This window comes from Lichenostomus cassidix, chromosome 24 (genome assembly GCF_008360975.1).
Source record: "Lichenostomus cassidix isolate B80296 chromosome 24, HeHo_3.0, whole genome shotgun sequence".
Taxonomy (NCBI): Eukaryota; Metazoa; Chordata; class Aves; order Passeriformes; family Meliphagidae; genus Lichenostomus; species Lichenostomus cassidix.
Genome location: NC_139504.1, coordinates 38,041 through 63,353, shown reverse-complemented (window position 1 = coordinate 63,353; position 25,313 = coordinate 38,041). Strand labels below are relative to the sequence as shown.

The window sequence follows — 25,313 nt, the reverse complement described above, 5'->3', positions numbered from 1 at the left end:
GAATGCCGAATCCAATGTCCTTCAAATCAAATGACAGGCATTATGTTGCTCTCAAATATATTTAAATGAAATAGAGCTTAGTTTAAAAGTTCCTTGTTCACACCAAAATGTCGGCCAGCAGACTATTAGAACAGAGAAGTTACAGAAGATGCAGTGGTTATTATTTATTTTCTGTATTCCCCACGCAGACACACTATGTGATATCTGAAGGTCAGCCTGATTTGGATGGCAAACAAAACTCTTCACTCTCCAGCGAGGTTCAGGTGGGCGTTTCCCAGCCCACAGCCCACGCAGATCCCTTGGAATCCCAGCCAAGCAGCCAGCAGCAAACAACCCAATACATCATCACAACCACCACTAATGGGAGTGGCGGGAGCGAAGTGCACATCTCCAAACCCAGGACCTTCTCAGCAGAGCATGAGTGAAGGAACCTCGTGGTGCCGTTTGCTTGTCCTTGTCACCTCCCCGACAGCCCAGATATGGGGGTACCCTGGGGCTCTATATGTTTTAATGTATATGCTCACTTACCTTCCACTGAAATCTTGGCGCTCTTGTTAATGCTTTAAGAGGGTTTAAGTCCCCAGTGACCGTGAAGTACCCTCAAAATCCTTCTGGGATGCTTTTTATGCAGCTTTTAACAAAAAGGACAAGAAAAGTGAAACCTCTGCTTGTTCTGGACTTTATTTTTGGCATGTCTGCTGATCCTTATTTTTCCTTCTTGGAAGTGTCTCCAGCAAACAATTTTATTTCAACTGTATGGGAAAAAGCTTGCCTAACTGAAGGCTTCCTGGCAGATTGTTATATGTGTATTTTTAAATGGAGCCATTAAACAGGAGAACATCATGTAAATTGCCAAAATATGGCAGAACCGCTTCTTGTGGCTTCTAGCAGCCAAGGTGAAAGGGAATGTCCCTGCTTCATGTGAGCAGACTGCCTGGAGAAAGGAGCAGCAGCAGCCAAGCAATGGCTCCTGGTGTCCCTCTACAGGGATGGATTGAACAATGAAGCTGTGAAGATGTGCCGAAGCAGTCCATTAAATTATTACTTTTCCAGCCCTCCAGAACTGTTTACATGCTGTCTGCCTTGCCACTTTACCCCAGCAGTTCCAGAAAGCAGGAAAAGCACTGTCTTAAACCCATGTTGTTTGGAACAAACCTGCACAACAGCTTCTGCTGTGATCTAAGATAGTTGTGCCAGGAGAAAATGAGGATATAGAGCACTCCTCTGAAGGGACAGGGTCATTATCTCTGTGGCCTCCTCAAAGTAAACATATTTCTCCCCTTCAGGACTGGATGGAGAGTTGGTTACTTTGGTTTTTTCCAAATAACCTTGTTAACAATGCACTGTAAGTCCTTTGGACTGTTCCATAAAGCAACCAACGCTGGACTCAGGAAACATACAAGAAACATGCCAGTGGACCACTATTTATGGGACATGGAAAACCATCCATAAGGGTTGTCTGATGTTGACCTGGTCCACGTAAAGAATTCATGTTGCATCTAGGGACCAGGAGAAAGGGAAAGAGAAGGTTTATCTTTTAAGACATTTAGTATTTTTTTTTACGTAATTATTCTTCACAGGTCATCTTCGTTGGTTGTTTAAGGCGTTCTGGTGACTGCAAGAATACAACTAGAACTCTGTTGACTCCTGATGGGATATAGTGTGTATGTCTGAACTTCATTCACTGCTGGAAAACTCATCCCAGAACATCTGTGCATAACAGGATACATTTATTTATAAAACAAAAGCAAAGAATGATGGTGTGTCTTAGAGGCCCTTGAGACAGAAGAACTTGAGAGGCTTTTTTTTATTTGTTTTCCCTTGTACTGCACTGAGTGTGAATGAGGGATTCTTCCATAGGTATTCCCATGGATTCAGGTGCAGATTACCCATGTGAGTAAGCACTACAGGTTGTGGTGTCAGATTTTATGGAGTTAAAGCTCTTTGACATGAAAGAACTCCACACTCAGGCTGCACAAGAGCAAATCTGGTTCCTTGGGGGCAAAGCCTTGTAGCAGGTATTGCTCTGGTAATTAACATATCTGTTAATGTGGCATGGAAATAGTATTGAGATAAATCAGTTGGCAAATACTGGCCAGCTCAGAACTGTTCTGAGGTTGCTTTAAAGTGACTTGCCAAAATGTTTGGATTACTTTGTTCCTGGGATTTCTCTTCTTGCTCTACCACCATACTAGGGCATTAATGAGCCAGGTAGAATTAATGTGGACCAGAGCTCCCATTTGGTCAAGTGCAGTGATGAGTGATTTTAAATTCTGTGGATTTGGCAGCCCAGCCACTGTGGCAGTGTGGACACGCAACCACAATGCCCAGTAAGTAACTTGAATTTGTTGCTGAGGACATTGGAATTACGATGTTGGGCCTTGCAATGTTGTTGGTGCAGAAAGAGAGTAGGGAGAATTTTTGTCTTGGCTTTCTTCAGGCTGCTGCTGATTTAATAACAAGCCAGAAATGCTACAGTAGTAGGAAAGTAGTAGGAAAATAGCAGACTTGGAAATGGGAGACTGGGAATACTGGGATACTGCCCTGCAGGAGCAATTTTAAAAGTCTTAAAAGTTGGACATAGATAAACATCTAATAGATAAACATCTAATATGTTGCCATTAATGATGTTGCAGACATGGGGTTTAAAAACCATTTCGCTCTATTCACCTTTGCTGAAACGGTTCATGAATGAGAACAGTGGTACCAGTTATTTAAAACTGAAAACTATTTTACAAACAGAAAAGCATTTTAAAAGAGCCTTTTTGAACTCAAATCTTCCTCATCAAAGTTTCTCTGCCCCACAGCATCAGCATGCTTGGGCTATCAGCCTGACTCCAGGTGAAGTAATTCCTAATGTACCGAGTTGAATGAATGTCTTGTTGTGAAAGAAGCATCCCTGGAAATGGAAGTACCACAGATTTTCCTTCCTAAATAAAGAACTACAGTGATTGCACAGATGGCAAAGATTGCATGGATTTTTTTCCCCATTTCTGCAGTGCAGAAAGTATAGGATGTATTATTATTTTTAAACTAGAGCAACCCAATGATCTGTCTAAGTTGTGTCCTACCGAAGTGTAAATCCAGAGTCCTCTGAGCTGCCTGCAATGTCCGTGTTTTGTTTGGAGATGCTGTCATTTGGAGGCATTTTGGGCCAGATTCTGTATTTTCCTGGAGGAAAAAGTAAACAACCCCGGCCCACGCACCCTGATCTTGCACCTCTTGGACTGCTTGGGCTCCATCTCTTATTTAACTGTGTATGTTTATTGTACATTTGGTGACTGTTGTGTTCAGAGTCTCGTGCAACCGGGCAGGTGTAAAAAAAAACAAACAAAAAAACCAAAAAAACCCACCAAACTGGAAAATAAAAAATCTTTTTTTTTTTTTTAATCACTTGCGATGACTGATGTGTGCATTGGGATAAGGTGTTCAATGGAGAGTGAGTGAAATGGGGTGTGGATAAATGGGAAGATAACAGTATAGAAGTTATATGGAAAAATACATTTGCTACTCTTTGGATGGAGCACAGAATTTCCAACCTGCCACAATGCAATCCAAGGCGAGTTAAATGGAGGGTGGAGTTGGAGTGGAGCCCCTGTGGCTCTGTTGAAACCCTTGCAGAGTTGGGAATTCTTAAAATTATTTTTAAATTTAAAACGTAGTACTTTTTAGCTAATGAGCTGCACAGCATCTGAAAACTGAGGGAGATAAAGGAAGATGTCCTCTTGGATCTAGGAGTGACTCATGTCCCCATCCCAGAGTTATCTCAGGTACTATCCTGAAATACTCACTCCCAAGGTGTGACCATCACTCACTAAGCTGCTTAACTCAAGTCTCTAAAGCTCCACCTAAAGAAATAGTATAAAAATTAGTTTAAAATGGAGAAGTTAGGGAAGAGTCCATTGTAACTTCTGCACTAAATCTGTCTCTCACCCATTGGGAAAACCTGCACTCTGATTTATTGTGAGCTAGGTTTTGTTAGGGAGTAGAGCGTGTCTGTACGTTAATTTGAACACATCTTTGCTGTCACGTACTGTCACCAGCAATCCTGAACCTTAACCTGTCACGATTTTGTTAAATGAGAGTTATTCTGTAAACTGTTAGTATGAGTCTTTGAAGGGCGCTAGCAGTATGTAAAGGTGTGAAGCCCAGGAGGAACGGCTGTTTGCGCTATGAAAATTTGCTGCATCAGCCTTCCAACACTTATTAGCATCGCATATCAATGACTAATCCACTGAACAGGACTGCAGTCAAGCCATATAAATCTACGACTGATACGTGGCTTCAGCATTGCACAAATACCTCATTTTTAGGGGAACTTAACAGCCTAATCTCGCAGAGTACTCTGCGATCGTAGCCTACCGCCACTCGGGGCCGCGCGCAGGCGCAGTGGGGCGGGGCGTTCGCGCAGGCGCGGCAGCGCCGCCGCCTTCCGCCTTCGGCCGGGCCGCGTGAGGGGTATGAAATAAACCTGTTTTCTCTATTTTCTTTGCTGTCTTACCCGCTTTTTAGCGGCTTTTTATTGCCCTGTTCTTTATTGCGCGTGTTTCATGCGTTTCCTCTCAGCCCAAAGCGGCCCGGCTGTGCCGCGCCGGAGGGGACCGGGCTCCTGGCCCTGTCACACGTTCAACCTGAGACAACCCTACCTTAGATCTGACCTTCGGTTGTGCATCTTAAAACCGCCGTCAGGATTTAAATGTAGTCTTTCCTGGTGTTTAGCGGTGTCGAAAACAGTCGCTGCAGGTGGGGAGCAAAATGAGATGGGTCAGCTGTACTTCCCAGTCTACCTGTCTGGAAAAGCATTTCTCCATTGGCGTGGCCTGTGTTGTAATTGAAGAATAAATGTATCTACATATGCGCTTTATATATATATGTATGTGTGTATATACGTGTGCATACACATGTATTTATCTGTGGGTGTGTGTATATATATACAAATAATTTTGCTATATGTATATAGATATTGCAGGCCAAGTCCATAGCTTTTATTTAAACAAGCACCCATCAAAGGTGCTTCCTCCATCACTCCTCACATTGGGATGGATGTATCTGGGTTTGGGATTTTCATTTCTTGAGGGTTTTGCTGTGCTTGTCCAGGAGCAGGAGGGGTGGAAGATGGATTCCCTGGATCACATGCTCACAGATCCCCTGGAGCTGGAGACCAATGGCACGCGGATCATGGAGGACTGCATGCTGGGCACCACCAGGGTCAGTCTGCCCGAGGACCTCCTGGAGGATGTGAGTAGTGCTGAGACACTTCACCTTATCATAACCTCGATAGAAACATCATATTTACCTCTTTTCGGGGCTTACAGAGCAAACTGAAAAGGGGAGGTGTTTCTGACTGCCTTGGAAAAGGTGTCAGGAAGTTCTTTGATTAATCTCAGGATCTTTTAAATCAGTTTGTTATATTTGTATTATTTTAAAGCTGCCTTTAAGAAGATTGTTACAAGCTTTGCATTTATTTTCTTTTTGTTAGTAGTATCAGTTTCCTCACCTTTCCTTTTTATGCTCTGTTGTTTCCTGTGTTTCATGAAACACCATCTTATGACTGATGTTACTTGAAAAGCATCAAGGACTAGAAAATGGTCAAGGATCTGGCTGCGTCTTCTTCACTGTTGCTTCTTGCTTTCTTTAGCCTGACATCTTCTTTGAGGTTGTCAGCTTGTCGACATGGCAGGAGGTCCTGACCGATGAGCAGCAAGAACACCTAAAAAAATTCCTGCCTCACTTCCCTGAGAACAACCGAGAGCACCAAAACAAGCTCATCTCGGCCCTGTTCAGTGGGGAGAACTTTCGGTTTGGGAACCCTCTGCACATCGCCCAGAAACTCTTCCGGGGTCAGTCAGCCTCGTGAGCTTCCCTGGGGGTTTGGGGCAAGTTCTCAGCTAGCAGCTGAAAACCCAGGTGTGTGTTATGACTTTGTTACAGATGGACACTTCAATCCCGAGGTGGTGAAGTACCGGCAGCTCTGTTACAAGTCGCAGTACAAGCGCTACTTGAGTGCCCAGCAGCAGTATTTTTACAGGCTGCTCAAGCAGATTCTTGCTTCCCGCAATGTGAGTGTGCTCTGGGATGAATGGCTTGTCTGTCTAAAAAGTGTCTTGGTGCAGTCACAGCTCTCTGAGGCCTTTCCTTTAATGAATTGAATGAGTAATGTTTCTGGTTTTTCCAGTGGGTCAGAGAGAACACCAGACTGCTTGTTATATTTGCAGATTTCGGGTTGTATAACTCTCATAGCTCTCACCTGTGTGTACTGTCTTTTTTTTCATTGTCCACGTTGTCCCCACTTCCTGCATTTGCCTCTTTACAACTTATTGTCTTGGTAACAAGTCATTCTGCCTTTGCTTGTTTACCATTTCTGAAACAAGTACAGTTGCTAAATACAGTTAGAAAATATGTGGATCCAAACCTCTGATTCTCATGCCTGCAAATCCCTGATTAAGTCTTCCTCTATGGATACTTCCGTGAGCAAATTGTTGCCAACTGAAATGTGTTTATTGCTCATTTATCTTTCATTACACTTAGACATTGAAACGTGTGGGATGTAGGTATGAAGAAGAAAGTCTGTCTTTATAAAATGCCCTACAGTGTTACGGGAAATAGAGAATCACAGAATGGTTTGGGTTGAAAGAAACCTTAAAGCTCATCTCATTCCAATCCCCTGCCATGGGCAAGGACACCTTTCACTAGACCACCTTGCTCCTGGCCCTGAACATCCCACTTCCAGGGATGAGGCATCTACAACTTCACTGGGCAACAGTATGGAATACGTAGGAAGTAATTTCCTCTATAGCCATAAGAGGTAATTTTTTTTTTTGTTCAAAAGAGACAATGTTCCATGTCGTTGTTACGTATTTGCTTGGAAACTACATCTCACACCACTGATTTAAGTTCTTCTCAACAGTCCACATAAAATGACAGATACTATTATGTGTGCAGAAGAACGTGCAGAAATTTCACCTGGGGGTTTTTTCTGCCCTTTAAATGATGGTCTAAAATGCTAGGTTTAAAATCTTGTGTGTGCAGGTGCTGATCCTTTCCAAGGCTTCTCTTGTACAGATCTGAGGTGCTGATGGCACCGCATGGTAACCTCGCCAGCAGTATCTGAGCTGGGCTTACCTGTCCTGGCTTACAGCACTGTAGCTGACATAGCTAATGTCACATGAGTCTCTCCTTTCAGCACTTGCTGGAATCAGCCAGAAAAGGAGGCCCTGACATGACCCTGAGGAGAAAGCATGTCCCACCAACATATGACTCGGAAGAACGAGACAGACGGACACATCGGCGCTACTTAAAAATCCTGAGGGAAGTGAAAGAAGAGTGTGGAGACACTACCTTGTCTTCTGATGAAGAAGGTAATGCCCTGGGCTGAACTAATGACTCCAGGTGTGAATGAAAAAGGACACATTTTTGATGTCAGGACAGAGCCTTTAATAAAAGATTGGATTCTGAGCTCCACTTTCACTGGCTGGGATCTAGTAAACAAGGGGTAATAGTTACGTTGAGTGGTGCTGGGTCTTGCAGAATTAAATTTATATATCTGTTTTAGATCTAATCTCTTGGCCTCCAAGTTCTCCAGCACACTGTTCAAGTCCACCAGTTCCCCTGAGAGTAATTCCCACATTGTCAACACTGGACATGAAAACTGCAGGTGAGGACCAAACAAGGGGTCAGTATGGATGGAGGGGGGAGAATTACCTTGAGACACTATAGGGAATCACCTTGAAAGTCTGTCATTTGATGGGAAATCTTGTAATGCTTCATTTTTGCAGTCTCTACAAGTTGGCTCTTTTCCCAGTTTATTTAATCTTCTTGCAAGGCTAGTATTTGAACACAAGAGTCATAGTTTCTGTAAGACTTCTGAATTCTCTGTTGTATTTTGCCTTTAGTGGTTGAAGCATTAGCATAGTCCAGTTCAAAATACTTGAGAATCCCTTCTAAAGTGACTGTAATCAACTTTGCAAACCCTTCGAGCTGGTTCTGGCTTCTTTTCTCTTCCATGCTTGTATCAGCAGTGAAATCTGATAATCCAGTGAAGCATTGAAATGAATGAATGAATGAAATTCATATATGGGGAAATTAATTCTTGAAATTACGAGATTTCTAGAAGTGTCAATGAATAGAAAATGGCATTCTAAGAAGTGTGGAAGGTAACAATAGTGGAAAACTTTGCAAAAAATTCTTTTAATTGCAGACAAGATAGAACTTGGGGAAAGTGATTTGAAGATGATGTTGAAGAAGCACCGTGAAAAACGAAAACGTCAGCCTGTAAGACGTCAAAAAGTCTTGGGGGGTGGGGCCACATTTAAACTTTGCCATTTTTATCTCTTTGCCATAAAGATCAGGGTATTTCTGGGTGACAAAATGATTGCTATTTTTTGTGTGCAGCCAGCTGACAACTCTTTATTGTAACCTGGGTTCAATTGTCAGTGTATAGATGCAGCTCCTGGCCATGTTTATCTGGTTAGAAGGATTTTCTCATTTTAGTTACGTGTTTTGGGAAGACAAAATTTTGTATTTCAGGGTTAGAAGACTTCCCAACTTTTATTGAAGTAAATTATTTAATAACTGATCCTGGTTGAGTCTGGTGCATTTTAGTACTTGGATACTTCTTCACCTTGTTGCTGTCTTAACACTTTGTCCTTTCTCAGTTTAATTTCTGTCCCGTTGTCCTGTATAGGATCACCCTGATCTAGTCACGACAGACCTGACCCTTGAGGACATCATGACTCGAGTGAATGCTGGCAGGAAAGGTTCCTTAGCAGGTTAGTGGACCCTTTGCCTTTTTCATTTCATGTATGTTGGTTTAAAAACTAGAGGTTTTCTGTTGAGGGTAAAAGTAAAGATTTATGACAGCAACTGGGAAGGTGGAATAATTGAGGTGTGAGTGAGTGCACCCAACATACATTTCTAGATAGACACTTAAATAGTTTATGACTCTCATTAAAATATAGCAAAAGACAGTCTATTCTTTTTCGCTTTTATAATTTCTAAAGCCTTATTTGACCTCGCGACCCTCAAGAAAAAGGTGAAGGAAAAGGAAGATAAGAAAAAAAAGAAGCCGAAGATTATTAAATCCGAGGCGGAAGATTTGGCTTACTCTCTTGGCAATGCAGATGGACTCCCATCAATGTCTCAAGATCTTTCCCCCCTCCCTCTTTCGTCTGTTAAAGAGGAGTAAGTGCTTCAGAGGGCCCTGAACACCTTGCATAGATGGAAAAAGCAACGTGTTTCAGCTCACATTTTTGTGGGACTGTTGCAGGCTGTGTTTTTGTGCAGTTTGGGATGTGTGAAATGTGTGGTGTTCATTTCTGTATATGGATTTGTATATTTACTCAGGGAACTTATTCTGCTTGTGTTCTCTTTCATTTGAAGACCTCTTGAAGATACAAAGCCATGCCTTGAAATAAATGAAATATCATCCAGCTTCTTTTTCCTTCTTCTGGAGATACTGTTCCTGGAAGGACCTGCTACTCTCTCTGTGGTAAGGAACCACCCACTTACCTAGGTATCTTTGCAGGAAGCAAAATTAAAGAATAGAAGGGCTTATAGCTTTGTAATAGTGATTTGTCTCCAGACTTACTCTGCCGTAAGATTATATTATATATTATATTATATTATATTATATTATATTATATTATATTATATATTATATTATATTATATTATATATATATTATATTATATTATATTTATATTTTTTTATATGTCGCTGTTGAGCAGCTAGCAGAGTAATGAAGGCACCAGTTCTCAGTGGCAAGAAGGAATGACCTTTATTGTTTTGATTTCATCACATATAGAGTTCTCAAAAGTCACCCAGATTGGTCAGTCAGAAGCCTTCCCCCAGGCCTGATTGGCCAGGCCTGCACTGTCCAAGTTCTGGGACACTGTTCCAACAACATCCAAACTTTATCTTTATTTATAAAACACAAGAAAATTTCTCATGGGAAAAACCTGTGCTAGCCACAATTATATATTATATATTATATATTATATATTATATATTATATATTATATATTATATATTATATATTAATTATATATTATATATTATATATTAAGATTTAGATTACATATTAAAGAAATTAAACCGTGTGGGAGTGCTACCACATTGTGGTTTTAACATGTTTCGTGAGTTTAGTCAGTTGAATCTGTAAGTCTTTCCATACCCATTCCACAGATCATAGTCAGATGTATTTTATATATTAAGGGCAGAGATGGGGAAGTGTTTTCCCATGTTTTGGTGCTGTTGTCTGAAACACTATATCGTGGTAACTTGAAAAAATCAGGTGATGATTTTACACACATAAAAACCTTTTTGTCCCAGCATGTTTAGCTGGTTTGTTTTCTGTGAAGACAGTCATAATTTAAAGTGTGAGATTGTTAATTAAATAATTCTTTTTCCTCTTCAGCTTGAAGATAAAGTTCTTGATTGGCAATCTTCTCATGCCAGTGCACTAAATAACTGGTTCTCCTTTGCCCCTAACTGGTCTGAATTGGTTTTACCTGCCTTGCAGTATTTGGCAGGTGACAGCAGAGGTAAGAAGAGATGTTAAAAACACTAATGGTGTTTGTTCCTCTGTTCTAGTCAGTGCTGGTTTATGTTATAGTTCAAATCAACTTTTCATTCGTCGCCACAATAAATCCTTGTATTGCTGACGGTGTTTCTGTGATAGGCTGTTTGGCTGACAAGTGTTGGTTGTGGTTGACTTGTTTTGCATGTGGATAATAGATAAGACCCAGTGTGATTCCCTAGGGTGTGAAAATGTCGGTGAAATTGCCTCTAGACAGACAGTTTCTGATGTTCAGATCATGGCTTCAGTCAGGATGTTTGAAGCAGAAGGGGATTAAAGTGTAAAGTTGTTGTAGTTGCCTTCGGAGATAATAAAAAATAAACTAGATGATGCCCTGAGCAATCCACTGAATCATGAGGTTGGCCCTGCTTGGACCTTGGGCTTGGACCAGCTGAGTTTCAGCCATTCCTTTCAAACTAAATTATTCTGTGGTTCTGTATTGCTTAGTGGGAAGTTTTGAAGGCAGAGACAGAGTAGATTGTGGTGGCCTAGCAGCATGTTCTTCCTAATGCTGGTGAATACTGTAAATCCCAAGTTCTCCTTCCATGAGCTCATAAATATTCACTGTACAGTAACAGTCCCTGGGGGGCTCATTAATGAAATATTCCTTTTTCCTCTTCAACTTGAAGATAAAGTTCTCAACTGGCAGTTTTCTCGCAATAACTGGTTCTCCTTTGCCCCTAACTGGCCTGAGCATGGTGAACAGCAGGACCAGACCCTCAGCTGACTGCCTGTTGTTGGAAGGCTCAATTATCCTGCTCTGTTCTTTCCTTGTGCTTGCCATTATAGTCTGAGATGCTCACCTTCCCTTTAAACAAGGAAAAATTTAGAGATGCACTTACATAATAATTTTAAATGCTCTATCTGTCATTTTGTGTCTTTAACTTGACAGTTTGCATTACCACAGTAGGATTTTGAGGTTGGACTTGTATAATGTCCCTGACATGCACATTTGTCATTGTAGATGCTCCTTCCAGCTTCTCACCTTTTGTTGAATTCAAGGAAAAAACTCAGCAGTGGAAATTGCTTGGTGAGTACGTTGTATTCTTCTACGATGTGTACTGTAGTAAAGGTTTGTTGTTTTCTCCGGGACTTTACTTTCTATCTTGCTGCAGCCTGAAGAGAAACAGAAACAGAGCTGTTAATTCCATGGTTACGCATTTTTTTCTTTTAGCTGAGCTAATATGTGTTTTGGATTCAAGGTGTTCACAAGACATCAGTATCAGCATCAGACAGATCATAAAAGAGCAAAAGCACTGTGCTGTATTTCTTTCTGTTGCTGACTTAACCATGTTTGTCAGTCTTCACATCTGTCTGAACACCTTAATATTTTCCCTTCTGTAGGGCATACCTTTTGATAATTCAGAGTAATTAGTGATTACTACAATTGCAAATGAATTAAGCTTCTCTATGGAAGAAACTGATACTATTCTCATTTTTAAAAGTGGGAACCAAAGAGCAAATTGATGATCAATGTGCTCAGGCTCATACTGACTGAATTACAGATGTTTTATGTTTATGTTTATTCCTATAGTTACAACACAGAATTTTTCGTTGTTAACTATGGTGATTCTAGTGATCATATTTGCAGGCTTCGACTGGCAGAGATTTGGAGTCAGGAAGTTTTTCCTCTGATCCTTTTCACAGTTTTTGGTGGAGGTTATGTGGACATGTGTTTCTGCTCCTGGATTCAGTAACTGGCATTACTTTGGAGAGTGGGAACCAGGTGACTGCGTCCCAAACAGCATCTTGCCTTCTGTGCTAGGAGTTGAAGCACCAACACAGGGGAATCACTGGGATTTAGCATTTCCTAAGCCTAGAGGTGTTCAAATATTGCAGTTTGTGCATCAAGGAGAGAAGGGAGCAGGAGAGGACTGGGAAGTACAAGCAGCTGGCTTCGTAACAAAAGATTTCTGTTTTTAAATTTTCCTGATTTTTTACTAGGTACTTACCAAGATCATGAGAAGGAATTGGCAGCACTGTTTCATCTCTGGTTGGAGACCAAAGACCAGATTTTTTTCAAAGTGAGTCAGACAAAAATCACCTTCTAGGAGCACAAAACCTGACTGTGTTCTACCCAACACTAACATTTCTCTCTTTCTCAACAGGAAAATGAAGACAGCTCAGATGCCATGCCAGTGTCCAGAGTGTAAGTGTGTAACACTGCATGAAAGCCTTTGTAGTGCTGGTGAAGCTGTGAGGTTTGGGCCTTGTGCCTCTGGATCTTAAAATAAAAACTGTTTTACATCACGGGGCAGGAGAAAATTTGATAGTCTGATTTTATAAATGCAGTAACTGGACGTCATAAAGTCGACTGATTTTCTCCAAGTTTGCATATGTTATCAGAGCAAAGCTGCAATCTGACTTAGGTTCTTATAATGAGATTATTTACAGTCCTTGCTTGCCTTCAGGTAGTGCACAGAGCATATTTTAAGATCTCTGCAGAGCTTACTTTTGTTACCATAAATGCTTTCAGAATTTGTTCAGAAGAATTTGCAGAAAGATGAGGGCATTAATCCTTTTGGACTGTTGTGGCCTTGTGCTCAGAACTGATGGTGCCCTTTGTTTCAGAAGGACTGACTATGTAGTCCGGCCTAGCACTGGAGAAGAGAAACGGGTGTTTCAAGAGCAGGTAAGAAGAGAATCTTAATTTTAAAGGCACATGCTGAAACAGTTGGCCACTGAACAGGAGAATTTGTGTGGGATGGCAGTTTTATACTCTACACAAATGTAGTTAATGTGAAGAATTGATACGTTGCTTCTGCCTTATGCAGGGCCAAGATACTGAAGTCAGTATCTTGGCCCCGCATAAAACTTGCTAATGACATAGCCTAGCTGCTTGCTTCAAAACCACCAGTACTTCCAGTGAGTAAAATCAATTGGGTAAAAATTAATTGGATAAAATTAACTGAAATTGATCATTTCAGTTGGTAGTGCCAACCCCACTTTGCCATCCCGCAGCATCAGAAGATGACTTGTTTCTTTATGCTTTGGACATGTATGTGGGCAAGCAGAAATAAGTGTCAGTAAGTGCACTTAGTTATCTTGTCTGTAGTAGGTGCCAAGTAGGAATTAGAGGGAAAACACGTGATGAGGATTCTTCTCCCTTCTCTCCATTTGCTGTGTGCAGGACAGAATACATAGAAATTTTGGAAATCTCTCTTTAGCCAGATAAAGGAAGGAGGCGGAATGGGACAGAAGGCGTATCTCTTGTATTTCTGGCATCTCTCTAGTCTCTGGAGCTGCTTGACAGTGAATGCATTGCCTACACACCTTGCTTAGGTGGAGCATTGTATTTTCTTGATCCAAAATAAGTTTATACAGCAGTATTTGAGCCTTTAGTTTAAAAAGGCTTTCTCTAGACAATGATAACATCTTACCTTGTAATATAAAATAAGGCTTTGCTGTATGTTTCATGTTAAAGTCAGTGCTCTTGTGTCCACCTCCAGGAGCGTTACCGTTACAGCCAGCCCCACAAAGCCTTCACCTTTCGGATGCACGGCTTCGAGTCGGTTGTTGGTCCTGTGAAGGGGGTGTTTGACAAGGAAACCTCTTTAAACAAAGCCCGGGAGCATTCTCTCCTGCGCTCAGACAGACCAGCATATGTCACCATTTTGTCCCTTGGTAAGCTCATGGCCAGAAAAACTTCTTTAAAGAAGAAAAACATTCTTCTGACCCCTCAAACAACAACTTTAGGAATCTACATCGGGGTTGAATGCTGTTCCCCAAGTTCATAATTCCTAGCACAAAGTTGGCACAGTTGATGTACTTTAAAATGATCCTTTATAATCTGTCCTCATATTTTTGAGGGATTTTAGGGGTTAGATTTTAGTGAGCAAATAGTCACTGTGAGAGCAAGGGTAATAGAGCAGTGCCAAAATGTATCTGCTGGAGTACCTGACTACAGTTGCCCAGTTACAGCTGGAAGTTCAAGCTCTGGTTTTGTGTTTCAGTTCGTGATGCTGCTGCTCGCCTTCCTAATGGAGAGGGAACTCGAGCTGAAATCTGTGAGCTACTCAAAGATTCTCAGTTCCTAGCTCCAGATGTCACCAGTGCTCAGGTAAGTTAGATGTCGTGTCTGGCATCAGATTCTCATAAAAAATACACTGCACAGACCCAGGCAGTATTCAGTGGCAAAGGCCCGATAATTTTTATGCTGCTGTGATGAGCAAAAAGGAGCTGTGTATTACTATGGTGAGCTGCTGCAAATCTGCACAAACTTTGGATGAGGAAAAAACAGCTAGAAAAGCCACAGAATTAACACTCTCATAGAGCTGCTCACATTTTAGATGGAGAAACAGTCAATTTGCAGAGCTTTGGTGGGAGCTCCATTTAATCCAAGATAGCAAACTGCATCCTGTGCTGCAACATCTGCCCTCAGTCACTTCTCACTCAGATGAAGATTGCTTGCAGGTTTTATACTAAATAGGATCACTTTTCGATTCATCAGTTTTGGCTAGTCCAGCAAGGGATATCTTGTAAACTGTGAATTCTGAACTTCAGGTTAACACTGTTGTTAGTGGTGCTCTAGACCGACTGCATTATGAGAAAGATCCCTGTGTGAAATACGATATTGGGCGGAAGTTGTGGATCTACCTCCATCGGGACAGGAGCGAGGAAGAGTTTGGTAAGCCCTGGTTGGTGAAATCTGAAAAATTAAAAATGTTTATAAAGATGGATAATGAACGTTAATTTGTCAGTCTAGCTTTTTTTTCTAGTCAGTTTGCTCATGTTAGTCCTTCAACACTTAAACCCAGTCTTACAGAGCAGTGTATCACTTTGAAGTATTTGTTTGAAAAATACCATCCCACATGCAAGAACTGCAGATGTATGTTCTTATGTGTCTTATTTTCAGCCTTTTTGGCTAATTTTACTAGATGTTTTTCTTTGCACTGTTACATGACTGTGTGTGTTTAATTCCTTGTGTCTGGAGAAGAATCTGCAGTTCTTAATTAGCCCCTTCCTTAAATGAGTTTGCACGTGTTCAGGAGCTCTAACCATTAATTTGTCCTTGCAGAACGGATCCATCATGCTCAAGCTGCGGCAGCAAAGGCCAAGAAAGCTCTTCAGAAGCCAAAACCTCCAGCTAAAATGGTAGATTTCTTTGCTCAGGTTTGCACAGCTGCTTTTGGGATTGAGAAGGAGATTAGTCTTAATTTAATCCATAAATCTGCATCCATAGCAGGTGATGAAAATTACCTCGTTTGAGTTAGCAATTCATGATGTATATGAATGTCAGGGCACAAAACGAAGAGGGAGAGGAGGAACTTATCCTCCACCCAGCTTCCACTGCTATCCTTGTTATTTCAGCAGAAAGAGCAATGGAATTCATTTGTGCTCCCTATCAGAGGGATGGTCTTTCAGATTTAGTTTTGAGGTTAATTTGTAACAAGAGTGTGTGGAACATGTCTGTTCTCCCCCTTGCTGTGCTGGAGCCATCAGGGTTTGGATGTCTGATACTAAACATGTCTGAAGTACTTGGCTGTTGGCACGTTAACCAAGGTGGAAATCTGTGTGTTCTGAATGGTTGTCACAACTGAGGTGCACTTTTCCCTGAGAGCAGGAGCAGCCAAACACACCAATTTATCCATGGCTGCAGCTGGGGAAAGGCGGTCGGTCATGTTTGATTTCAGGATTTTTCACCAGGGCCTCATTCACCACCATACAGAACTCAGGTTAAGTGCTCAGCCTACTGCAGTGTGCAGCAATTAACTCCAGTTTTTGTGATGCTGGATGTGGTTTCTTTGTAGAAGTCGAGTAGCAAGGAGGGTACTGTGAAAGCCCTCCCCACCAGCACAGCAGAGCCCAGTCAGCTGAGCCTCAGTGACTCCAGCATGCCACCAACTCCTGTGACTCCAGTGACACCAACTGCACCTGCTTTGCCAGCAACACCCATCTCACCCCCACCAGTGTCTGCGGTCAGCAAGAGTGTATCTGGTGCTGAGTCAGAGCCAGCAAAACCCAGCCAGAGGTACTGCTGCTGTCCCCTATGTTACTTGGGAATGCTGCTGGCTGTTTTTCAGTAATTTGTATAATTCAGTAATGAGGGAGTTGGGGTTATTTAGCCTGGTGAAGAGGAGGCTCAAGGCTGACTGTATGACTCTCTACAACTCCTTGAAAAGAGGCTGAAGGCTGGTTAGAGTTGTAGTCTTCACCCAGGAAACAGCAACAGGACAAGAGGGCATAGTCTCAAAGCTGTGCCAGGGCAGTTTCAGGTTGGGCATCAGGACCAGTTTCTTCACAGAAAGCGTGATTAGACTTTGAAAGAGGCTGCCCAGGGAGGTGGTGGAGTCCCCATCCCTGGAGGTGTCCAAGGAGCAACCGGACATGGCACTCTGGGCTGGGTGACAAGGTGGGGATTGGTCACAGGTTGGACTCAATCTCAGAGGTCTTTTCCAACCTCAGTGATTCTGTGATTGTGTGAATTTCCTACATCTTTGCTGACCTACTGGCTATGTCTTTTCCGTAGTGTTCTCCTGGTGTCCTCCCCTACCATGCCCCAGCTGGGGACGTTGCTGTCCCCAGCTCAGAGCTCACAGGCACAGTCAGGGCCAGCGCCCACCCCACGTGTGGTCAGTCACAGCAGCTCCTCAGGCCTGCCACAGGTCCGGGTGGTCACTGCCCAATCCAGCCTCCCAGTTGTGTCCCAGCAAGCCCCAGTGGTTACCCAGCAGCAGCAGCAACAGCAGCAGCAGCAGCAGCAGCAGCAGCAGCCCACATCAGTGCCTCAAATCCGTGTTCCAGCTACAGCCACACAAACCAAAGTGCTCCCTCAGGTGAGTTGGAAGTGGTAGAGTAGCTGTGAAGTCTGATCTGATTTGTGATGTTTTGGTGTGATGCACAGGCATTCTGTGATAATTTGGAGAATGCACTAACTGCAGGCAAGAGCACAGAAACAGTTTCACATACGCAATACTGTTTAGTGCTCCATTTTTCACCTGTTTATCTGGCATCGTGTAATTGTGCATTACATAAAAAGTCTGTAGAACTTAAAATCACAGAATTGTTAAACTTGGAAAAGATTGTCAAGATCTTCAAGTCCAGCCATGAACACAGCAGTACCACCACGTTGACTACCGTATCCTCAAGTGCATCATCCACACATTTTTTTGAACACTTCCAGGGATGGTGACTCCACCACTGCCCTGGGCAGTCTGTTCCAATGCTATACAGCCCTTTCTAAGAAAAATATTTTCCTAATATTCAAGTTAACCTCCCTGATGCAACTTGAGGCCCATTCCTCTTGTCCTGCCATTTTTTTTTTACCTGGAAGAGACTGACAGCCACCTAACTACTATTCCAAGCAGTTGAAATTCTTGCAAGGGAATTCTTGTGAACTCCCCTGAACTCGAAAGCTGAGGCACAATACAAAGAAGAATCACTAGACTGTTCCTATAGTGGTAGTCTGCTTATAGTCTTCTTCCCTCTCTTCTGTAGGCTGTGATGACTCTGCCTGTAAAAGCTCAAAGCGGCCCTGTGCAGGTGCCAAGAGCAGGAAGCTCCTTGGCCAGCCAGGCAGGTATCACTGTGACAGGGCTGCCTGCAGTGCCAAGCCCTGCTGTGAAGCCAGTGACCAGCTCTCCAGGCAGTTCTACTGCCAGCACCTCCTCCACCACTGTCATTCAGAATGTGGCTGGCCAGAACATCTTCAAGCAGGTGAGAGGGAGGGAGAGACAACGAACTGGGCACCACGACCTGATTGCTTCCTGTCTGTTGTGCAGATGTGAACACATGTGAGCTGTAATGCTGTGTGAGTTGATGGACTGTGCAGATTGACACAGTGCTGGTTTTCTGTGTTTGATCCCTATTTTCACAGACAGGTGAATGATGTCTTTGTGCAGGTTCTTTAGTGATCTCTCCTTCATTTTGTTTGGAAAAGAAACCAGTCCCACAGTATTTCCTGTGTCAGATGGGACTGGGAATGTCATCTGATACACGACCAGAACTATTTTCAGTAGTGTACTGAGTCCTAGTCTCTGCTTGCATTCTAGTGGAAGCAAACATCATCCTGTTGGGAAGTTCTGCTTTGGGTGTGCCTTGGCCTTTGTCCTGGTTTGACAGAACCATTTCTCTGATCTCTCCCAGGTGGCTATTACAGGACAACTTGGCATGAAGACCCAGGCTGGAAGTAGCATCCCACTCACAGCGGCCAATTTTCGGATCCAAGGGAAGGACGTGTTGCGCCTGCCCCCGTCCTCCATCACCACAGACGCAAAGGGACAGACGGTGCTGCGCATCACCCCAGACATGATGGCCACCCTGGCCAAGTCTCAAGTCACTACTGTGAAACTGACTCAGGACCTCTTCACAGCAGCTGCGGGAAGCAGTGCTGGTGGGAAAGGCATCTCTGCGACTTTGCACGTGACATCCAACCCTGTCCAGACTGCTGAATCTCCAGCCAAGACCAGCACGGCCTCTCCTGCCTCATCCAGCCCAGCTGGAGGCACAGTGGTGAAAGTGACTCCTGACTTAAAGACTGCAGAACCGACAAGCTCAGCTTTCCGCCTGATGCCTGCCCTGGGCATGACTGTGGCAGATCAGAAGAGCAAAGCCATAACCACAGTGGCATCCACGGAGGCCAAGCCTGCCGCCACAATCAGAATTGTGCAGGGGCTGGGGGTGATACCCCCCAAAGCTGGGCAGACCATCACTGTAGCCACTCACACTAAGCAGGTGCCATCATCCTCTGCAGTGAGTGTTGCCGGCACAGCCCACACCTCCTTACCCACCATGAGTGCCACAGTGTCCAAAGCAGTTGCTGTAGCCTCAGGAGCTGTGGGGACCCCCATAACCATCGGCACAGGAGCCACGGCTGTGCGGCAGGTGCCCGTCAGCACCGCAGTGGTGTCTACATCCCAGGCAGTGAGTAATGCTGAGCTCTCACTGGGGTTGGAGGAGGAAGTGGGATGCCAAAATACACTGATGGTTTATGGCTGAAAGCTGCTCTTTGCATCCACAGAGACTTAAATTAATATGGCAAAGTTATACAATTATTTAGGTGGCGAAGGACATTAGAGCTCATCCAGTCCCACCCCTGCCATGGGCAGGGACACCTTCCACTATCCCAGGCTGCCCCAAGCCTCATGCAACCTGGCCTTGGACACTTCCAGGGATGGGGCAGCCACAACTTGTGTTCTGGGTGTGGACCTGCAACTCATTTCATGGTGTTCAAATTGCAGCTAAATGCCCCCCAAAAGTCAGACACTTCCCTTATGTCCTCTTGCAAGTGAATGAAATAAACTTTGCATATCTGAAGCCCTGCCTCATGCAGCTCAGTGTTTTCCCCACACCTTGGGAATAATTTCCCTTGGAATGGTGTCCTAGAACAGTCAAAACTAGAAGTGCTTGTTACTTGAATTAACTTCTTTACTGATTTCTTACTGATTACTTTAATGCTGTTTTAATGCCCAAATCTGAAGGCACTGTATTGTGGTTATATAAGCTAACTGACACTATGGTAGTTTCCCAAGGATAAAAATCATGGGTCCTGTGGTGCAAAGATGATTTGGATTTTCAGGGTTCACGCAGCTGTGTAGTGAATGAGAGGGAGGTGAATTTTAAGGAGCCTGAACTGGAGCACAGATTTCATCAGCAAAGCTGCTGCTGGTGTCTGCTCCTAGGACTCCCACAAAGCAGCCGATGTTGTCGGGCATTTTCTCTACTGAGCTTCCCATGGCTCCTCACATGTTCTTCCTGTTCCCCAGGGCAAACTTCCAGCACGGATCACGGTGCCCCTGTCAGTGATCAGCCAGCCAGTGAAGGGCAAGAGCATGGTCACTGGCCCCATCATCAAGGGCAACCTTGGCGCCAAGTGAGTGCTTTACATCTCATAGTTCTGCTTAGAAATAGGCTGAGGAGGGTCTGTGTTCATTGGGTTCCTGGGGAGCAAGCAAGCAGAGGCTGGAATAGGATTGCAGTCTGTTTACAGGTCCATCAGCTACAAGAAACCGTGTGAATATGGTGTGTGCAATGAGACTGTAGTTTTTATTTATTTTGAGACACAGGTTCTGGCAAACACACCAAATCTGTGCAAATACACCAAAGAATAAACATTCTTTGCCTTGAAACCACCTGTTTGATTAGTTCTGTGTGTTTGAGCAAAAATTAACACTGAAAAATATCTGTAATCTGAAGCCACCTCTCCATTCAAGAGAAGTTAACTGCCTTAGTGAGAATTCCTCTGGCATTCAGATATTGAAGTTTTTTTGTTTATTTTTCCATAAATTCTGATAGTGTCTTCCATAGTTAATATTTCAAGTGCTTAGCTATTTTCTGGATTGAGAAGCATTCAGGTCTGATCAGGCTAACCCAGTGATGTGCATGGTCCAGAGTTAGTGGGTGTAATTTGTGTGCTAAATTAATTCTCTATCAGTTACAAATACTGACATAAACTTGTCACTAGTGTATTTGCCAGTTTTATGGCAGAAAAACCCCCACTACGTAAAATAGTTAGTACATGTGTAGAATTATAATCTACTAACAATTGAAAAAAGGTTTGGAGTTGGAAAGATCAAGCCTGCTGTGCTGTCTACTAACCTTTCAACAATTATTCTTCTTTAGCATCAGTGGATTAGGCAGAAATATCATCCTGACTACAATGCCAGCAGGCACTAAACTGACTGCTGGGAACAAGCCTGTGAGTTTTCTGACTGCACAGCAGCTACAGCAGCTCCAGCAGCAAGGCCAGGCCACGCAGGTAAGAGCACCTAGAATGATCATTCTATTTGCTTTTTTATGACTTAACATCTCTGTGAGGACTTTACACTGGATACATGGGATGGCGGAAAAAGAACAGGCACACAGCTTGGTTGTAGTGTCTACATTAAGCACATGGAATCCATCAACACCTTTACCTTCTCTTCGTCCAAACAAATAAAGTTTTTAAATGTTTTTGAAGCACTGCCAGTATAATGAATGTAAAACCAAAAATCCTGTCAGGATTTTTCTGTACACTCAGCAGTCTTCGTAGTGCTTTGTACTTTGGTTTCTGTGGGTCACTTTTTCTTGAAGAAATCGGATAACTGCATTTCATATCCATCTTTCTGTCTGAAAACTTAGTATTCTGTAATTCCAGGGAATTAATCTACATTGACAGCTGATAGTAACAAGTCTGTAGAAGTGATGTATCCAGTGGATCCACGTCCTTCTTCTGAAAATGTGTAAAAGCAGCTGACATACAGGTTTTTATTCAAACTAGTTTTCAGGCCTTCCTCTCTAATCTGGAAATCTCCTTCCACCATCCCATGTGAGCTGTGAATGGAACGATGATCTTGTGACAGATTCTGTTCTGGGAGTGTTTTGGTGCTTGGTCTTGTTTCTAAAACTGAGTTTTTGTTGGGAGCAGAAGCAGGTACTTTACCAGAGAACAATGCAGGTGCAGTCATTTTGTCACCAGGTTGTTCTTGAGACGAGTTTTTTCCTTCCGTTTCACAGGTGCGAATTCAAACAGTTCCAGCCTCCCATCTCCAGCAGGGAACAGTCTCTGGCTCTACTAAAGCAGTGTCCACTGTGGTTGTGACAACAGCACCATCTCCAAAACAGACCCAGGATCAGCTGTGAGCACTGGTTTGAACATGGATCACTTTCTAAGAACTTCCCCAAGCCTGTTGTCATCCTCCATCCAGCCAACCACCTGAGGCTGCCTATCCCCGGCCATGGCTTGGGATTGGACTGGGTTCTGCCCTTGCTTCTCCAGGGCCAGCACTGCAATGTGTGGGTACAAATTCCACAGAAAAAATGACGCTGTATGTGCAAAACAAAATGTTTCAGTCCAGATGTGTAAATACAGGTTCTGTGGAATTGATAATTTAAGGAATGTCTTCCTGTTCTTTGTTCTCTTTCCATCCAAAGGACTTTTGGCAAATAGAGTTTCTCTGCATTTTGGGTTGTAGACAAAGCAGTTGTCCTGGATCCTCATTAAGGAGGGAAAGTTGCTTGGAAGGCGTAATTCGTCGCTTTTCAAAGTCCTGGAGAAGATGTCTCCTTTTACTGTAGTCTGGCTGTTACTACTGTTACCTAGTGACTCAGGATGGTGGCTTGGACACAGGGGTTTATTGTAACTCAGCCTGGATGTAGATGCCTAACATGTTCAGAGTACTGTTTACAGAACTTTTTTAAGACTCTCCCCTCTCTCTGAGCTCAGACTCTGAACAGATCCCACTTCCATGTCAGGTTGCTGTCAAAGACAGAGTGAGAGTCAAGGTGTTTTTGTGCTGTAACAGTGAGTGACTGTGGGGGAGAGGGAGAGGAGATGTAGAAAGTTATTGTGTGACCAAGTCTGTTAGCAAATGGGACTGTAGTGGAAAGGAGAAAGTTGATGTTCACCAGAAAGATCCTCTATTAGTTTTGCTCAACAAATAAACCTTTTTATCAGTGGACACAAACTGTACCTTGGTTTAAAAAGTTGGAATATGCTTTCAAATACACCCAAACTGTTGTCTCTTGGGTTCTGAAGAAATACTTTAACCTGCAACCTTGGCCATTAGTTTTGGTTTTACTTTTGCAGTTTTATCTCTCTATGTAAATATTTTTGAATTTTGCACATACCGGAGATGAATTTTGACTGTTCCGACATGACCTTGAAGCTGAATGAGATCAAAAGATGTGTTGGACCAGGAGAAGAATAAAAGTGTAGAAAGCCTTATAGATCTCTGCCATCTCCTTTCGGTTCTCTACAGCGTGTTTTGTGTACAACCGTTGTCCAGCTTGCCAAGGGCTAATAGCCTGTCCATTTTCTTGGTAAGATGGTTATTTTTAACCTGGGGGTGTTTTTGGTAGGCTTTTTTTTTTTAAGATGTGGTTTGCTCCAAGTTATATATTATAGAATATAATACATTTAAAGAACCAAACTGTACAGTTCAGGACTGTTATGGTTGGAGCTCTGTGTTACTCTTTTGCTGGGCTTCAGGCTGGGGTTGTGGATCTTTCTGTACTGTATTTAACCCTCTTCAGAGCAGCTTTGAAGGAAAACAGGTATTTCAGTAAGAAAAGAAGTGACTGGAAGTAAATGCTGAGTTAGCAGGACACATCAGTTCAGCATTTGAAAGCAAGTGCTTGAATTACATTTATATGCTTCAGGAACTATTTGGAGTGATAAAGGCTTTCTGTCCTGCTTTTGTCATGTTTTATACCTGATTGGTACATTTATCAATCAGGAGCCAGCAGAAAGCTTGTGGTTTGGGAGGGAGGGGAGGACATTCCGAAGTTCTTTTAGTTGTGAAGTTAAAAGAACTAATTAAAGAGGCAATTAGCAACTTCCTGCTATTGTTTATGTGAAAGAGCCTCTAAAATGAAAACATAATCAAGATAATCCTGCTATGTTCTGTTCATAATTCGTATTAGTAATTAACCTAAAATCAAGTGCTGAAAGATGGTTACATTGTGAAGCCCCTTGAATTTCTGTCAATCCTCATTAATTTCTTGCTGGACACAGGAGGCTTTGGCAGTATTAAGATTAACAAAACAAGAAACCTGCATATAATCCCAGTAGTTTAGTGTGTCTGAGGTAGTTGCTGCTGGTTTCAAGAGTCTTGCTGTTGATCACCGTCCTGCTTTTGAGCAACCTTTGCATCCTGGCTGCTTCTCTTAGGTCCCTTCTCTTTTATTTTGAAGTCAGATTTTTGGGGAAAAGACCATCAGGCACTGGATGGGCTTCTGATTTTGAATGGCCACATGCTGGTTTGGGTAGGACGTGTTTACTCCCAGCTTTCAAGAACAAAGTACAACCTGTTATGATTCAGCTGCGACCTGTCTGATGAGCTGCTCCACTCTGGTTGAAAAATAACCCATAAGCTACTGTGAGTCAAGAGTCCTTGTTTTTAATAAGTAACTTTTAACTTCTACACATGAGGCAGAAAGGCAGAGAGAGACTCCAGTGCTTTTGTGGGGTGTGGTGGGACTGGGGGAGGGTATCTATAAAGTAGACTGTGTTCCAGGTCGTGTATGCTCCCACATCCTCTCACTTCGCAGCCTGAAAGCTGTTCTGGATGAGTCCTGCAGTAAGAGCTGCAAGGGCAGCATGCAGGGGAAGAGGGCCTAGAGAAAGTATTTATACTGACGTTATCCATTTTCCATTTGTCCTGCCTGAAACTAAAGGAGCATTCAGCCTGATGAATCTTTGCCGTTACCTTTTTTAATTAAAAAATGAAGTACAGCCTGTTTTTGTCACAGTGAGATGCTCACTAGTTATCAAAGAGCCTTTTTTATCACCTAAAAACTGGATTAGGAGTTTATTTCCACAGCGAGAATATTGTGTAAACCCTGCTTATAAAAACTGAGCATGCTACACAAACAGCCACAGGTCATTTAAAACCTTTCTAGCCTTTATTTTAACAACTGCTTTGTTTTATTTAAATCATGAGGGAAATCTGTATTTATATACCTCAGTAGGATGCCCTCATACACCAGTGAGCTCACCTTGAGGTTACCTCAGGTGTTCCTTTCAAAAGAATCATTAATTGGACATGTTTTAACAGCTAATCTTCATTTTCCAAATACCTTTGAAAACACTGGCATTGTTTTTAGTAAATGTGAAAACCTTGTTACTTGTTTTTCACATGGCAAATCTGAACCACATCACAACAGACCCGATTCTTGTGCCTGCTAAAAGTTGGGTACCTGGTGCCTGAGCTCAGGACCCTTCTGGTGGGGTGCTGTTCATCCTGTAGGATGACAGTCTGGAATTTAGACTTTGCCCTACAGCCTAAGCACTAAACACAGCAGTTTGTTGCAGAGCTAT

At 42.9% G+C, this 25,313-nt stretch overlaps 2 protein-coding genes across 16 annotated transcripts in view; both read left to right on the top strand.

The window, feature by feature from the left end:
* Positions 1-3,386, top strand: part of PRDM10 (PR/SET domain 10) — a 44,490-nt gene extending 41,104 nt beyond the window's left edge. For all 13 annotated transcript variants that reach the window (XM_085082057.1, XM_085082055.1, XM_085082053.1 and 10 more), the window contains one exon: positions 189-3,386. In XM_085082057.1, the coding sequence (XP_084938183.1) occupies positions 189-425 (237 nt within the window). In that variant the 3' untranslated portion in view covers positions 426-3,386. The remainder of the gene's footprint in view (positions 1-188) is intronic.
* Positions 3,387-3,977: 591 nt separating this feature from the next.
* NFRKB (nuclear factor related to kappaB binding protein) lies at positions 3,978-23,219 on the top strand. 3 transcript variants are annotated; one of them, XM_085082046.1, is made up of 26 exons: positions 3,978-4,458; positions 5,098-5,238; positions 5,639-5,840; positions 5,932-6,059; positions 7,184-7,358; positions 7,553-7,654; positions 8,198-8,271; positions 8,684-8,768; positions 9,000-9,180; positions 9,379-9,487; positions 10,415-10,541; positions 11,541-11,606; positions 12,521-12,600; positions 12,685-12,725; positions 13,148-13,208; positions 14,026-14,200; positions 14,530-14,636; positions 15,080-15,203; positions 15,594-15,688; positions 16,327-16,547; positions 17,046-17,352; positions 18,014-18,232; positions 18,662-19,438; positions 20,281-20,387; positions 21,137-21,272; positions 22,010-23,219. In XM_085082046.1, the coding sequence occupies exons 2-26, from the start codon at positions 5,116-5,118 to the stop codon at positions 22,133-22,135; spliced, it is 3,948 nt and encodes a 1,315-aa protein (XP_084938172.1). In that variant the 5' UTR covers positions 3,978-4,458; positions 5,098-5,115; the 3' UTR covers positions 22,136-23,219. The 3 variants fall into 3 exon arrangements, with proteins under 3 accessions (XP_084938172.1, XP_084938173.1, XP_084938174.1); XM_085082047.1 differs by having other exon boundaries at positions 3,979-4,458; positions 13,151-13,208; XM_085082048.1 differs by having other exon boundaries at positions 3,982-4,458; positions 15,594-15,670.
* Positions 23,220-25,313: the final 2,094 nt, after the last annotated feature.